Here is a 15,102-nt window from a genome sequence, read left to right on the forward strand (position 1 = left end):
GCTTACCCCCCCCACCTCAGCAACAGAAAAAGCCGAGGGATGCATCATATACAGACAGCCGCTCGAGTAATCGTAGTGGCAGCCGCAGGAGTAAGGCTTTGAGTGCCTCGGGACCATCCAGAATGGAATCATCGGTTCCGCGACAGCATCTGAATCCGGTACCCGTTTGTGACCTCCGAGGGTGAGTGAGCTTCGTGAATGTCACTGGTTAATAACGGGAAGTCTCTTATGTGCTTCCTTTTTTTAGGAGCCTAAGAAGAGTAGTGCCAAGGAAAAGCATAGAATGTGTGCCCTTTGCCAAGCTTCTCTCTCAGTAGAGTGGCAGAAACCACTTTGCCAGGGCTGTGTGACCAAAACCATAGCTGAGAATTCCCGGCATTTTGCTGCAGATTTAAAGTCCATAGTACATGCAGAAGTTCAGGGGTCCCTGAAAGGGTTCCTTAGAGGGAAGAAAAGGCCCCGTAGAGAGGTTTCCCCCGTCTCTGATTCCTCCCAGTCCGAGGAGCAGTGGGATTCATCGTCCTCTTCCTCATCGGGGGGCGGTAGACCCTGCTTCCCCATTGAGAATACAGACAGACTGGTTAGGGCAGTAAGATCAACCATGGGTCTGGAGGAAGAGAGAGCATCTAAATCCCAGGAGGACATCATGTTTGCGGGCTTGGGAGAGAAGAAGAGACGCTCATTTCCGGTTAACAGTAAGATTCAGGGCCTCATTGACCGGGAGTGGAGGAGACCTGAGAGATCAGGGGCTTTACCCTCCTTCTTCAATAGAAGGTACCCCTTCGAAGAGAAGGATGCGGAACCTTGGGATAAGATCCCCAAGGTGGACGGGACTTTGGCAAGGTCATCGAAAAGATCTTCCCTGCCCTTGGAGGACTCTGGCGTCCTAAAAGATGCCCTGGATAAAAGAGCTGACTCCTTCCTGCGCCACACGTGGGAGGCGGCGGCAGGTGGCCTAAAACCAGCGGTGGCTAGCACCTGTGTGGCGAGGTCCTTGATGGTGTGGCTCCAACAGCTGGAAGACCAGCTTAAAGATAAAAAGATCTCCAGACAGGCAATACTTGCAGAGCTACCTCTAATACAAACAGCATCGGCCTTCCTGGCCGACTCTTCAGCTGACTCGGTCAGACTGTCAGCTAGGGCAGCGGGACTATCCAACGCAGCCAGGCGGGCCTTGTGGCTCAAAGGTTGCCCAGGCGACCTACCTTCGAAACAGAAACTGTGCTCCCTCCCATGTGATGGTAGACTCCTGTTTGGCCAAAAGTTAGAAGACCTGTTGGAAAAAGCAGGCGATAAAACCAAAGGGTTCCCGGGATTTTCGGGGGAACCAAGAAGATTTAGTTTTCGGAGGAGAAAATTTAACCGGGGTCGTCCTCCGGGAGACCAAAAGAAATGGGAAGCCAAGTCCAAAAAAGAATCGGGCTACATGTTTGGAGGACCATCCTCGAGTTCGAAGAGATCCTCCCAATGACGCCAGGCTGGAAGTTGGTGGAAGGCTTTCCCACTTTCTTCCAGCTTGGGATGCGATAACAGCAAACCCCTGGATTCTGAAAATTATCAGTGGGGGCCTGAAGATCCGGTTCAGCCAGACCCCCTGGCGGACCTTTGTGGTTACCCCCCTACGAAAGGTCCAGGAAGAACAATTAGCCCTGGAAACAGAAGTGTTAGAGTTAGTAGGAAAGCAGGTCCTTCTCGAAGTACCAGCAACACAGAGAGGGAGGGGGTTCTATTCCCCACTATTCATGATAAAAAAAACCAAACGGGTCCTTAAGGACCATCATCAACCTCAGGAGTCTGAACCAAGTAGTAGAAAACCAGACTTTCAAGATGGAGTCAGTAAGCTCGGCAGTGAAGCTCTTACATCGCAACTGCTTTATGGCTGTAATAGACTTGAAGGACGCATATTATCACGTCCCAATCCATCCGGAGTATCCGAAGTATCTGAGAGTAGCCCTGTTTATTCAGGGGAAGCTGAGGCATTTTCAGTTTGCTGCCCTACCCTTTGGCCTCTCCATTGCCCCGAGAATATTTACGAAACTAATAGCAGAAGTGACAGCCTTCCTACGGATCAAGAATGTAGTGATCGTGCCATATTTAGACGACTTCTTGATAATGGGGAAAACAGAAGCCCACTGCTCCAGTCAGCTCCTAGTGGTCACGGAAGTGTTGCATCAGCTGGGGTGGTTAGTAAATTTCCAAAAATCAAGACTAACCCCCTCCAGGACTCAGACCTTTCTGGGTCTAATCCTAGACTCTCGTCGCCAAACCTGCTTCCTCCCAGAGGACAAAATCTGCAGGTTGATTGCATTAGTCTCGAAGGCCATTCAAGCTCCAGAGATGTCTCTGAGAGAGGCAATGTCCCTCCTGGGTTCTATGACGGCCTGTCTCCCAGCAGTAATGTGGGCCCGGGGGCATATGAGGCGGCTTCAGTGGGAGGTCCTGTCAGCACAGAGGTCCTGCAACGGGCATTTAGAAGGCAGGCTCTCTCTCTCCCCACAAGTAGTAGATTCCCTTTCGTGGTGGACAGTCAGGGGAAATCTAACCGCAGGCGTTCAATGGTCCAGACCAGTAGATCGGGTAATTACGACCGGCGCAAGCAGTTTCGGATGGGGGGGGTCATCTGGCAGAACTCGCAATACAGGGTCACTGGGCTTACCACGAGGGGGGAGCATCCTCAAACTTAAAGGAGCTTTGGGCCGTAGAAAGATCCCTCAGGGGCTTCCTCCCTCACATCCAAAATCACCATGTCCAGGTCAGGTCCGACAACCGGACAGCAGTAGCCTATGTGAATCACCAAGGAGGGACAAGGTCACGCCCTCTGATGGTGGTGGCAGACAGGATCCTTGGTCTAGCAGAGCGAAACCTCCTATCCCTCAGCGCCCTTCACATAAAGGGGATAGAAAACGTGAAAGCAGATTTTCTAAGCCGCCATACCCTAAGACAGGGGGAGTGGGGGTTGAACCCGGAGGTCTTCCATCAGATTGTCCAGTTATGGGGGCAGCCAGACATAGACCTGTTCGCCACAAGGGCAAACAGAAAGGTGCAGAGATTTTGCTCCCTAAATCCGGCAGAAAATCCCCATGCCGTAGATGCCCTCCAGATTCCTTGGGGGTTCAGGAAGGCCTATGCCTTTCCGCCATTAGTGATGATTCCAGTAGTGGTAAGGAAGATCCGGGAGGAAGGCGCCAGGGTGATTTTGATAGCCCCTTTTTGGCCCAAGAGGCCTTGGTTCTCTCTGCTTCGGCTAATGTCGGTGTCAGATCCCTGGATTCTACCAGAGAGGCCGGACCTTCTCATGCAGGGACCAGTATTCCATGCCCAGGCCAGGGGGTTCCATCTTTCGGCATGGAATTTGAGAGGTCGCTATTGAGTAGCAAGGAGTTTTCACCAGGCTTAGTTTCTACTTTATTGGGGAGCAGAAAACCAATTACAACTAAGATTTATAGCAGGGTTTGGGGTAAATTCCTAGAGTTTATAGATATCCCGCTATCGAGCAAACCTCCGATCAGAGGGATCCTGGAATTTCTGCAAAAGGGGCGGGACCTGGGTCTAACTACAGGGACCCTTAAGGTTCAAGTTTCAGCTTTGGGAGCACTCTACAATTGTAATCTGGCTGGGAATAGGTGGATCTCGAGGTTTATCAAGTCCTGTGCCAGAGCAGGACCGGTTAGATCCTTGGGTGTTCCTCCTTGGGACCTGCCCTTAGTCTTGAATGCTCTTACTAGTGAACCATTTGAACCTCTACACAAAGTTTCTCCAAAAATTCTCACACTTAAGACCATCCTCCTAGTGGCCTTAACGTCAGCCCGTAGGGTGGGTGATCTGCAGGCCCTTTCGGTTAATCCTCCTTACACACAAATCTTTGAGGATAGGGTCACCTTGCGGCCAGATCCAGCATACCTTCCCAAGGTGGTATCTAGATTTCACCGTAGTCAGGAGATTGTGCTACCCTCGTTCTGCAGCAATCCCAAGAACCCAGGGGAAGTCAGGTTCCATAGCCTAGATGTTAGGAGGTCCCTGCTACAGTACATTCACATGACTAGTCTGTGGAGGAAAGACGGTTCTCTGTTCCTGGCCTTTCAAGGGTGTAGGAAAGGTCACGGGGTGTCCAAGGGTACCATCTCTAGGTGGCTCAGGGAGGCCATTTGCTTAGCCTATACGTCCACAGTGGTTCCAGCCCCGGACAATGTGAGGGCTCATTCCACCAGAGCCGTTGCAACCTCCTGGGCAGAGAGAGCAGACGTCTCGATCGAGCAAATATGTAGGGCTGCTACTTGGTCTACACCATCCACCTTCTTTAAGCACTATCGGTTGGATCTATCCTCTTCTGATCTCACCTTTGGGAGAAGGGTACTTCAGGCGGTGGTCCCTCCCTAGGGTGCTCATAAATTCTCCAAAATTCTCTCAAGGTGTGCTGTCATGGGGGAGGGGAAAACACCAAGGTTACTTACCGGTAGCCGGTTTTTCCTGAGCCCATGACAGCACCCGTAGTTTCCCCCCCTTATTTTTTCTATGTTTCTCACACCCTGGTGTGCACTGTTTGGGGTGGTGTGTATATGTATATTGTGGTGTTGGTTATGTGCCTAACCTGTTTAGGGAGGTCCTCTCAATGCTCTGTAAACAACTGAAGCGAGGGAGAGGTACCGCCCTTTTATTTCAGACGGTTTCCTGTCCTTGGTGGGGCGGATCCTCTCAAGGTGTGCTGTCATGGGCTCAGGAAAAACCGGCTACCGGCAAGTAACCTTGGTGTTTTCATTCCACTTTGCGTTAATTCCTGAAAACCACTTGAAGGGTTAACACAATACCTGACCGCAGTTCAATACTTTAAGGTATTTGACAAATGGTGCTGAAGTAAGTGCTAAGCAATAAAACATATGAAAGACTCCAGCACCTTCAGCAGTATACAGTACAGGCCAAAAGTTTGGACACACCTTCTCATTTAAAGATTTTTCTGTATTTTCTTGACTATGAAAATTGTACATTCACACTGAAGGCATTAACACATGTGGAATTATATACTTAACAAAAAAGTGTGAAACAACTGAAAATATGTCTTATATTCTAGGTTCTTCAAAGTAGCCACCTTTTGCTTTGATGACTGCTTTGCACACTCTTGGCATTCTCTTGATGAGCTTCAAGAGGTAGTCACTGGAAATGGTCTTCCAACAAACTTGAAGGAGTTCCCAGACATGCTTAGCACTTGTTGGCCCTTTTGCCTTCACTCTGCGGTCCAGCTCACCTCACCCCAAACCATCTCGATTGGGTTCAGGTCTGGTGACTGTGGAGGCCAGGTCATCTGGCGTAGCACCCCATCACTCTCCTTCTTGGTCAAATAGCCCTTACACAGCCTGGAGGTGTGTTTGGGGTCATTGTCCTGTTGAAAAATAAATGATGGTCCAACTAAACGCAAACCGGATGGAATAGCATGCCGCTGTAAGATGCTGTGGTAGCCATGCTGGTTCAGTGTGCCTTCAATTTTGAATAAATCCCAACAGTGTCACCAGCAAAGCACCCCCACACCATCACACCTCCTCTTCCATGCTTCACGGTGGGAACCAGGCATATAGAGTTCACCCGTTCACCTTTTCTGCGTCTCATAAAGACACAATGATTGGAACCAAAGATCTCAAATTTGGACTCATGAGACCAAAGCACAGATTTCCACTGGTTTAATGTCCATTCCTTGTGTTCTTTAGCTCAAACAAGTCTCTTCTACTTGTTGCCTGTCCTTAGCAGTGGTTTCCTAGCAGCTATTTTACCATGAAGGCCTGCTGCACAAAGTCTTCTCTTAACAGTTGTTGAAGAGATGTGTCTGCTGCTAGAACTCTGTGTGGCATTGACCTGGTCTCTAATCTGAGCTGCTGTTAACCTGCGATTTCTGAAGCTGGTGACTCGGATAAGCTTATCCTAAGAAACAGAGGTGACTCTTGGTCTTCCTTTCCTTGGGCGGTCCTCATGTGAGACAGTTTCTTTGTAGCGCTTGATGGTTTTTGCAACTGCACTTGGGGACACTTTCAAAGTTTGCCCAATTTTTCGCACTGACTGACCTTCATTTCTTAAAGTAATGATGGCCACTCGTTTTTCTTTACTTAGAATTTGTATTATGGCAAGAAAAAAGCAGCTATCAGCTGTGTATCCACCAGACTTCTGCACAACACAACTGATGGTCCCAACCCCATTTATAAGGCAAGAAATCCCACTTATTAAACCTGACAGGGCACACCTGTGAAGTGAAAACCATTTCCGGTGACTACCTCTTGAAGCTCATCAAGAGAATGCCAAGAGTGTGCAAAGCAGTCATCAAAGCAAAAGGTGGCTACTTTGAAGAACCTAGAATATAAGACACATTTTCAGTTGTTTCACACTTTTTTGTTAAGTATATAATTCCACATGTGTTAATTCATAGTTTTGATGCCTTCAGTGTGAATGTACAATTTTCATAGTCATGTAAATACAGAAATTTCTTTAAATGAGAAAGTGTGTCCAAACTTTTGGTCTGTACTGTATATTGCAAATGGAGCTGACAACAACTGCTTGTTTTAATTCAATGCAGTGTGTATTCGCATCCAGATTGTGCTAAGGTATTAACCAGTCAAAATGTCACCGTCTGTGTTTCCCCAACTTATTGCTCTCCAACTGTTGAAAAAGTACAGCTCATCACATATCTACATTAAAGGTGTAGTCTGATACCTAAAATTGTAATTTGCTTTATTATAAAATACCCTACACTTCTCCCTAGCCTGCTAATCCCTAAATGTGTTTACTATTCTTCCTGGATTTAAATGAGATGTCATCAGGATGCTAGGGATGAACTCACTTCACCACAGCTTCTATCATCCTGGCCAGAACAGGATGTCATCAAGGAATTATTTGCCTTTGTTTTTCATCTCTGTCCTCTGAAGATGTTCACCGTTCTGAACTCATGACTTATATGGAGGTTATGAGAAAAGTGACCGAGGCGCCAACACTCTGCTTATGTCCCTACCAACCGCAGCTTCTTACTCTGAAATGAGACGCTGTTATGGGATGATGATAAAGCAGGGTGAGTGACACCAGGGCCACCCTACAGCTTTTTTTCACCGCCTTCAAACAAATCCTCATCAGGGGGCAGCGGTGGTGTCACTTACACTGCTTCTATCACCATCCCTGATGTCTTATTTCACAGAGTGCCAGCACATTGGTTACTTCTCACACTACTCTTAATAGTGCCATGGATTCAAAATATCTTCATAGTGCAGTGATGAAAGAAACTGGTAAGCAGCACTGCCCCTGATGTTCCGTTCCAGACTGGGTAATTGATGTTGGAGCCCCCAACCCCTGATGACATCAAAACACATTCAGAGTTTAGCTCCTTAGAAAGAAGTGTAGTGCATTTTATAATGAAGCAGATTACAAATGTGATTAGGATGCAAAAAATAGATATTTAGAAAGGAACATTTTAGGTATTAAACAGTGGTAATACTGGTCCTAGATGAAACATAGTAGTAATGCATTCGTATTTATCTCTTTCAGGTTCTTTCGATGGTTGATTTGATCCGTTACAGTGTAAGCATCTGCAATCAAATAGCCTCTCATCTTCACATTGAAGTCTTCAGAATAAAGACACATGCTACACATTCTAATCACCACTAAGTGTCCTAAAGGTTTAAGTTCAGAAATGCATGTTCCATGAGGAGAAGAGTTTACAAATCCAAAATAGATTTTCAACATTTTAGAAATACAACCTGGAACTCACCAAATTCAGATTTATTTTTTTTATGCTTGAAATGATGTTGCGTAGCCATATAACAATTCAGAAAGTATTCAGGCGTGATAAAATTGACAAACTTTGACTATTTTCATTAGAAAGATTTTAATATCCAGTGTTTTTAAATGAGAAAGATATGAAACCTTTGTTTATAAAGTGTAACTCCATCCAAAAAATAAAGTAGGATGGGAGGGAAAAACGTAATCTTTCTAATCCGGCATGTATACTTGTAGCAGAGCAGAGGGCTCCTAATGTGGCACAAGGATCTGTGGTTTTACACAGGTCTGCAGGTACTTTATTATCCCGAGGGGCGAGTCACATAGGATCATAGTGAAAGGCTGTGTTTCCCCAACTACTGCCAGAGACGCTCACTTTTCCCTGCAGTTTCATCAGAACAAGGATTGGCCAGTGGGGCTTATAGTGACAACATGTGGCTGATAATTTGGTAATGGCATGAATCAGAGAAAATGTTCTATCCCATCCTAAACCCTGGAAAAAAACAATCATAACTCAATATAGGATGGAATTTGCCTTTCTATTAAATGCATACATAAATGAATCATAGCCGTTCTCAGACATTTATTTGTGCTGTTACCAGCAATGCTATAGTTTATATATTCTGTTAATGAGAAAGCTGCACTGAGGGAGAACTTAAAGGGGTTGTCTGGCATTTTTTAAATGAAGGCTAATAAAAGAAAATATATTTAAAAACAAAAACAAAATAAAGTAACCATTATTCTCATATTCAATCACCACTAGTCTAGTTGGTCCTCCTTAGTCCTGCAGAGATGTTCCGTACATCACTCATCTGACCACTGCAGCCAGTCATGGCTTAAGCAGTAATGTTTGGCACATGTATGACCCTGCTGAATCGAGTGATTGGCTGTAATGGTCGTAGTGGATGATGGACGTCATTTATGCTGAACTTGCCGATGAATACTGGAGCAACAGCATTGGGGGGGGGGAATAAACAAGTAATGTTTCTCTTAGTATTTTAATATTTTAACATGAGCCCAATTTAAAACAAGATCCCATACATCTCTTTAATAACACTTCCAAGCATACATTTCCCAACAAATGTATTGAGCATGACCATCTTAAAAATAAGTAAGACCCAACCTGTTGTCTAAACTTCATTGCTTATGGGTAACATGGCATTAACATTATGGTAGCCTTATAAACTAATATATGTATAAACACTCAGATTTCATACTTAATCAAAGCAATTATCCCAGGAACCTTCTTAAAAAAGAAAAAAATTCTGGCATTCACTAACTAGACCTGTCGAATGTTATGTAGGGGAAAAAAACACTTTAAATCGCTATATTTTCCTATTTTATCACGCTTAACTACGGTCACATAACTCGCTTGCAACCCTGATCCCTAGGAGTCTGAGCCCCAGGCTTATTGTCCAGGCGAAAAAGTATCGAATAATACTTTGTTCCACTATAAAATGATTATTCTGCATTTCTCCCAGAACAGACTGATGGTATTGTAGCTGGTAAATATAAACATGGCTGCAACGTTCAACAGTAGAAATAACTTAGAATATCATTATTGCTTCCTTTTTTAATATTGCTTGTGGCATAACCCCTTAAATGAAATCTGGTTGTTTAGAATGTGGGTCCCACCATGTAACCCGCATCTCTGGCAGAATTTCCCTCTCCTCGCAGTGATAGGAGGAGGGGCACTCATGCCTATGCTGCTCTCTGCCGTCACTTTCATGGAATTTTGAATATAAATGTCATTTCTAAGACAACCCCTTAAAGATTGTTATTCTGATTCCAGACCACTTGTTGCAATATAATGATGGTTTACAGACTATTCATAACTCATGTTCCCTCAGGAAACTCTTCATGCGTAAATCCAAGGTTATTGCAGATAACAATTTGTTAGGTGCTCCTGGAATTAAATAATCAAATTGCCCCCAGTCCTGAAGCTGGATACGTTGGAGTGTGCTATGTTTTGCTTTCTTTAGTGCATTTCATTTCATTGCATTTTCTTTTACAATAAATGCTAATTCGCTTTATTGACCTCCATTTCCCATCTACACAATACCCGCTGCTTCTTAAATAAAGTTTCTTGTACATTTTCAAATCATGACTTTTTTTTTACTGTATTTACATTTTCTTTATAGATTGACTGCCAAATCAAAAAAATAAAACCCATATGAAAATTAGCATGGTTTATCCCCAAGTTATTGTATAAGATATACTCCATGGTTTATTTTGGTATTTTAAGGCTGTTTGAGCCAATATATACAGTATGGACACACCTTCTCATTTAAAGATTTTTCTGTATTTTCATGACTATGAAAATTGTACATTCACACTGAAGGCATCAAAACTATGAATTAACACATGTGGAATTATATACTTAACAAAAAAGTGTGAAACAACTGAAAATAATGCTTATATTCTATGTTCGTCAAAGTAGCCACCTTTTGCTTTGATGACTGCTTTGCACACTCTTGGCATTCTCTTGATGAGCTTCAAGAGGTAGTCACCGGAAATGGTCTTCCAACAATCTTGAAGGAGTTCCCAGAGATGCTTAGCACTTGTTGGCCCTTTTGCCTTCACTCTGCGGACCAGCTCACCCCAAACCATCTCGATTGGGTTCAGGTCTGGTGACTGTGGAGGCCAGGTCATCTGGCGTAGGACCCCATCACTCTCCTTCTTTATCAAATAGCCCTTACACAGCCTGGAGGTGTGTTTGTGGTCATTGTCCTGTTTAAAATAAGTGATGGTCCAACTAAACGCAAACCGGATGGAATAGTATGCTGCTGCAAGATGCTGTGGTAGGCATGCTGGTTCAGTATGCCTTCAATTTTGAATAAATCCCCAACAGTGTCACCAGCAAAGCACCCCCACACAATCACACCTCCTCCTCAATGCTTCACGGTGGGAACCAGGCATGTAGAGTCCATCCATTCACCTTTTCTGCGTCGCACAAAGACATGGTGGTTGGAACCAAAGATCTCAAATTTGGACTCCTCAGACGAAAGCACAGATTTCCACGGGTCTAATGTCCATTCCTTGTGTTCTTTAGCCAAACAAGTCTTTTCTGCTTGTTTCCTGTCCTTAGCAGTGGTTTCCTAGCAGCTATTTTACCATGAAGGCCTGCTGCACAAAGTCTCCTCTTAACAGTTGTTGTAGAGTTGTCTGCTGCTAGAACTCTGTGTGGCATTGACCTGGTCTCTAATCTGAGCTGCTGTTAACCTGCGATTTCTGAGGCTGGTGACTCGGATAAACTTGTCCTCAGAAGCAGAGGTGACTCTCAGTCTTCCTTTCCTGGGGCGGTCCTCATGTGAGCCAGTTTCTTTGTAGCGTTTGATGGTTTTTGCAACTGCACTTGGGGACACTTTCAAAGTTTTCCCAATTTTTCGGACTTACTGACCTTCATTTCTTAAAGTAATGATGGCCACTCGTTTTTCTTTACTTAGCTGCTTTTTTCTTGCCATAATACAAATTCTAACAGTCTATTCAGTAGGACTATCAGCTGTGTATCCACCTGACTTCTGCACAACACAACTGATGGTCCCAACTCCATTTATAAGGCAAGAAATCCCACTTATTAAAATTGACAGGGCACACCTGTGAAGTGAAAAACATTTCCGGTGACTACCTCTTGAAGCTCATCAAGAGAATGCCAAGAGTGTGCAAAGCAGTCATCAAAGCAAAAGGTGGCTACTTTGAAGAACCCAGAATATAAGACATATTTACAGTTGTTTCACACTTTTTTGTTAAGAATATAATTCCACATGCGTTAATTCATAGTTTTGATGCCTTCAGTGTGAATGTACAATTTTCAAAGTCATGAAAATACAGAAAAATCTTTAAATGAGAAGGTGTGTCCAAACTTTTGGTCTGTACTGTATATTTATTTATTTTTCTGGGAAAGTCCTTTGACCTGGCAGATCTCACCATCTTTGCTGCTACAATGATGATCTGAATAGATGAACCCTTTATGGCCAATAATCACATGCCTCACTAATCACAGTGATCGCATATCCAAGTGATGTGTCATCAGTCTGAAATGGAAAATCCTCTTTTTACTTAAAACTTTATTTTTACCACTTGACAAACCCCTCCATATACATGGACTTCTTCCACCACTGCATAAAGCGTACTTGGGAGATAAGCTTGACACAGTCAGCACCCGTGATGTATGGAGCAGGCTCAACAGTGGCATTTATAAGGCCCCCAACATGGTAGCCATTACTCCGAAGCCCATTACCCTCCTGCACAACAAGATTGCGAGGTGCCATTGGGTTTCTATGGTGGCTTGTGGCGTTTCCATCCATGCTGTCTTGCATGTGTTCAAGATATAAAAAAACTTCATGTTTAACAAAATAGGTATAAAAAAAATCTTTTCATAAATGAAATGTTTAATTACCCTTCTCCTCCTCAAACATAAATGGTAAAATCTAAAAGTTAACATATTTAGTATTGGTGAGTAAGGAAATAATTGGTGAGTCCGAATAATTATAATCAAATATATTTATCACAGATTGTGAAAAAAAAGAAAACTTATCTCCAGAATTGGTGTTTTTCGGTCGCCATACTACACCCCAAAATCCCCAAAACTTTTTCAACACTGAAATATATACACATATACAAATGTGAATGCTGTAATATGTATATGTGTTCATGTCGCCCCACAGGGATTTTTTTTTTTTTTACCAATTTTCAGAACATTTAGTAAAATGAATGGCATTATTCAAAGCTACAGCTTATCCTGCAAAATGCGAGCCTTACTAAGGCTATGTACACAGAAAAATAAAGTTTACTTTTGTGGAAGAAAAGAACAAAAAAATCTCCCCTATCCTTAAGAGGTTAAAAATAGGTATTTTTCTGATAAAACATTCCCCCTGAAATAGTGACTGGAGATTAGTTTTAACTCCTTATTGATGCAGCCCATCTTTAAAGATAAATCAAAACCCAATTTTTGTATTCTGATGTGTCACATAATAAGGTAACAACTTTGAAATGCCTTCATGTATGTCATGCTCAGATTTTTTTTTTGTATCACATTGTTCTTTATTTTTCTAGGTTATGTTTTATTTTTATACAAATAAATTCAAAAGTTTTTCAGAAATTATCTTTTGTTAGGAAGTTAATAAGTTTAGAAGCAATATTTCACATTCTCAAGGAAGTTTCCAAAACTTAATTTTTATTGCCAATTCAGCTTCAAACTAGCTTTGAATGTCCTTTTTATTAGAATTTCCCCAAATTAAAAATTACACCCCTCAAAGTATTCACAGCATTTAGAAAGTTTTACCCTTCTGTTGGAATAAATGCACCCAGATATGAAACTTAAACCTTTAATATTTTATTCAATCTTAATCCTTGTTTTCTTAGAACACAGCAGGTAATAACTGAGAACCAAAACTCAATGTTTATTACCCTGATTTTACCATATTTAAAAATATCCAATATGTAGCCAGCTCAAAACAGGCCTTAGAAATGAAGGAACATAATGTGGGCCTCATTCACACATCAGTATTTTTGGATCCAGTATTTGATCAGGATTTGTATGCCAAAACCAGGAGTGTCTCCAAAACACAGAATGGGTGTCACTTTCAATATATAGTTTTTCTCTGTAAGTCCCCTGAAAGACTTCACCAAGTGATGCTGCGAGCATTTTTCAAAATTCAATTTTTATTGAAAGGTTAAATAATTTTCAATTTCAAAAAAAATAAAAAAATAATAATAATAACCAGGACAATATCAGCATCAATATATCCCAGAATATAAGTATAACGTCCAATAAAACATCAAGTTATAGGAAGGAAGGGAACATTTTAGGCCATCAGTATTACAATTCTGAAGTTACTAAAATCCAATGGAAACCATACATAGTGCAGCCAGGCGCAAACCAACACTGAGCACAATCCGGACAGAGAAGCGGTGAGCATTTTTAGGATTAGGTGCTTTTGTAGATTGTTTTTACATTTGGACCTTTTTAAAATGAATTTTTTTACATTAACAATATTTTGTTATATTTTATAATTCTCACAAGTAATGTAAAATCACCCCAAATTGGTAAGCAGTTTCTTCAGAGAATGGCGCTACCTCACATGTTGTGATCTGCTGCTTTGGCATACAGCAGGAATTAGGAAGGACCAGTTTTTGTTTGGATCATAGATTGTGCACAAATGGATTTCACGCTCCACGTCTTTTGTTGAAATCTTGTGCTACCAGTTGAGTAAAAAAACAACCTAGAAGTTGACCTCATTCTGTAAACTACACCTCTCAATGTACTTATCTAGGGGTATAGTGAGTTTTGACCCCGTGGGTGCTTTGCATAATTTGATGCAAAGTGGAATGGTACAGAGAAAAAAAAAAAAAGGCAAAGTTTCAATAATTTTAGTGCCAAATATATGCTGCGCAGTGTGTGCTACCAAAGAAATCAGTCTTATGCATTTTTAGTCAAGTTTTCCCGGGCATGGCACACTGCAGAGTTCAGAACAGAGAGACTGCTTTTTCAAGCACAGATCTTGCGGAAATGGGTTTTCAGATGCCATAAAGAGGTTCAGGTAATATTGAAGACGTGTGCTGAACTTTGAAACATTCTTTCATACAAAGTTCTGGTTTGTTCGGGCACGTGTCACACTGATATGTTGTATATTTTCTTATCTGTCTCTTAAAACAGACTGCATTGTTTTTGTTTTGTTTTTCTCCTTTTTGTTGGGCATCAGTAAAATGTTGCCCTGTAATAGTATGTGCCCTTTCTTCAGGAAGTACTGGGATTCCACATATATAAGGGTCAGGGGCTATGGTTTGCTTAGTCACCAGAAATATAAACGAGATAAGGGCTTGGGAGTGGTTGGGGATGTGAGGGATATGTTTCTTAGGCTATGTGCCCATGGTGCAGTAATGCCACAGATTTTTTCCTGAGCGTTTCTGCATCTCCCTGGCAGAAAAAACGCATGCGGATTGTACATGCTTTTTTCCTGTCAGGGACAAGTGGAAGTGAAGCGTTCTTCACATGCATTTCCGAATGCGGGTTGACAAGCGCTTTCCAAGCGATTTTAGCATCACTTGGAAAGTGCTTGACAACTTGGTGACACTATATAAATCCATGCAAACACCATGGATTTATATAGTGTGACCGTAAAGAATGTTAAAATATAAAAAAATAAATCTATACTTACCCTCTGATGGCCCCCGGAGTCTTTATTCGATCCGTCCTGGCTTGCCGGCAGCTCGCGTTACACTGAAGGACCTGCCGTCACATGACTAAATGACGTCAGTGTAGGTCCTTCAGTCCACCGCGATCTGCCGGCAAGCGAAGACCAGCACACCGGGGGCCATCAGAAGGTAAATATAATATTTATTTTTTATTTTATTCTT

General features: G+C 42.6%; 1 protein-coding gene across 1 annotated transcript in view; it reads left to right on the forward strand.

The window, feature by feature from the left end:
* LOC141221965 (choline/ethanolaminephosphotransferase 1) overlaps positions 1 to 9,926 on the forward strand; it is a 63,460-nt gene extending 53,534 nt beyond the window's left edge. The window contains exon 9 of the mRNA XM_073666608.1: positions 7,513 to 9,926. Within this exon, the coding sequence (XP_073522709.1) occupies positions 7,513 to 7,632 (120 nt within the window). The 3' untranslated portion in view covers positions 7,633 to 9,926. The remainder of the gene's footprint in view (positions 1 to 7,512) is intronic.
* Positions 9,927 to 15,102: the final 5,176 nt, after the last annotated feature.

This window comes from Phyllobates terribilis, unplaced genomic scaffold, assembly GCF_046119375.1.
Source record: "Phyllobates terribilis strain yellow unplaced genomic scaffold, ASM4611937v1 Scaffold_2__4_contigs__length_985480577, whole genome shotgun sequence".
Lineage (NCBI taxonomy): Eukaryota > Metazoa > Chordata > Amphibia > Anura > Dendrobatidae > Phyllobates > Phyllobates terribilis.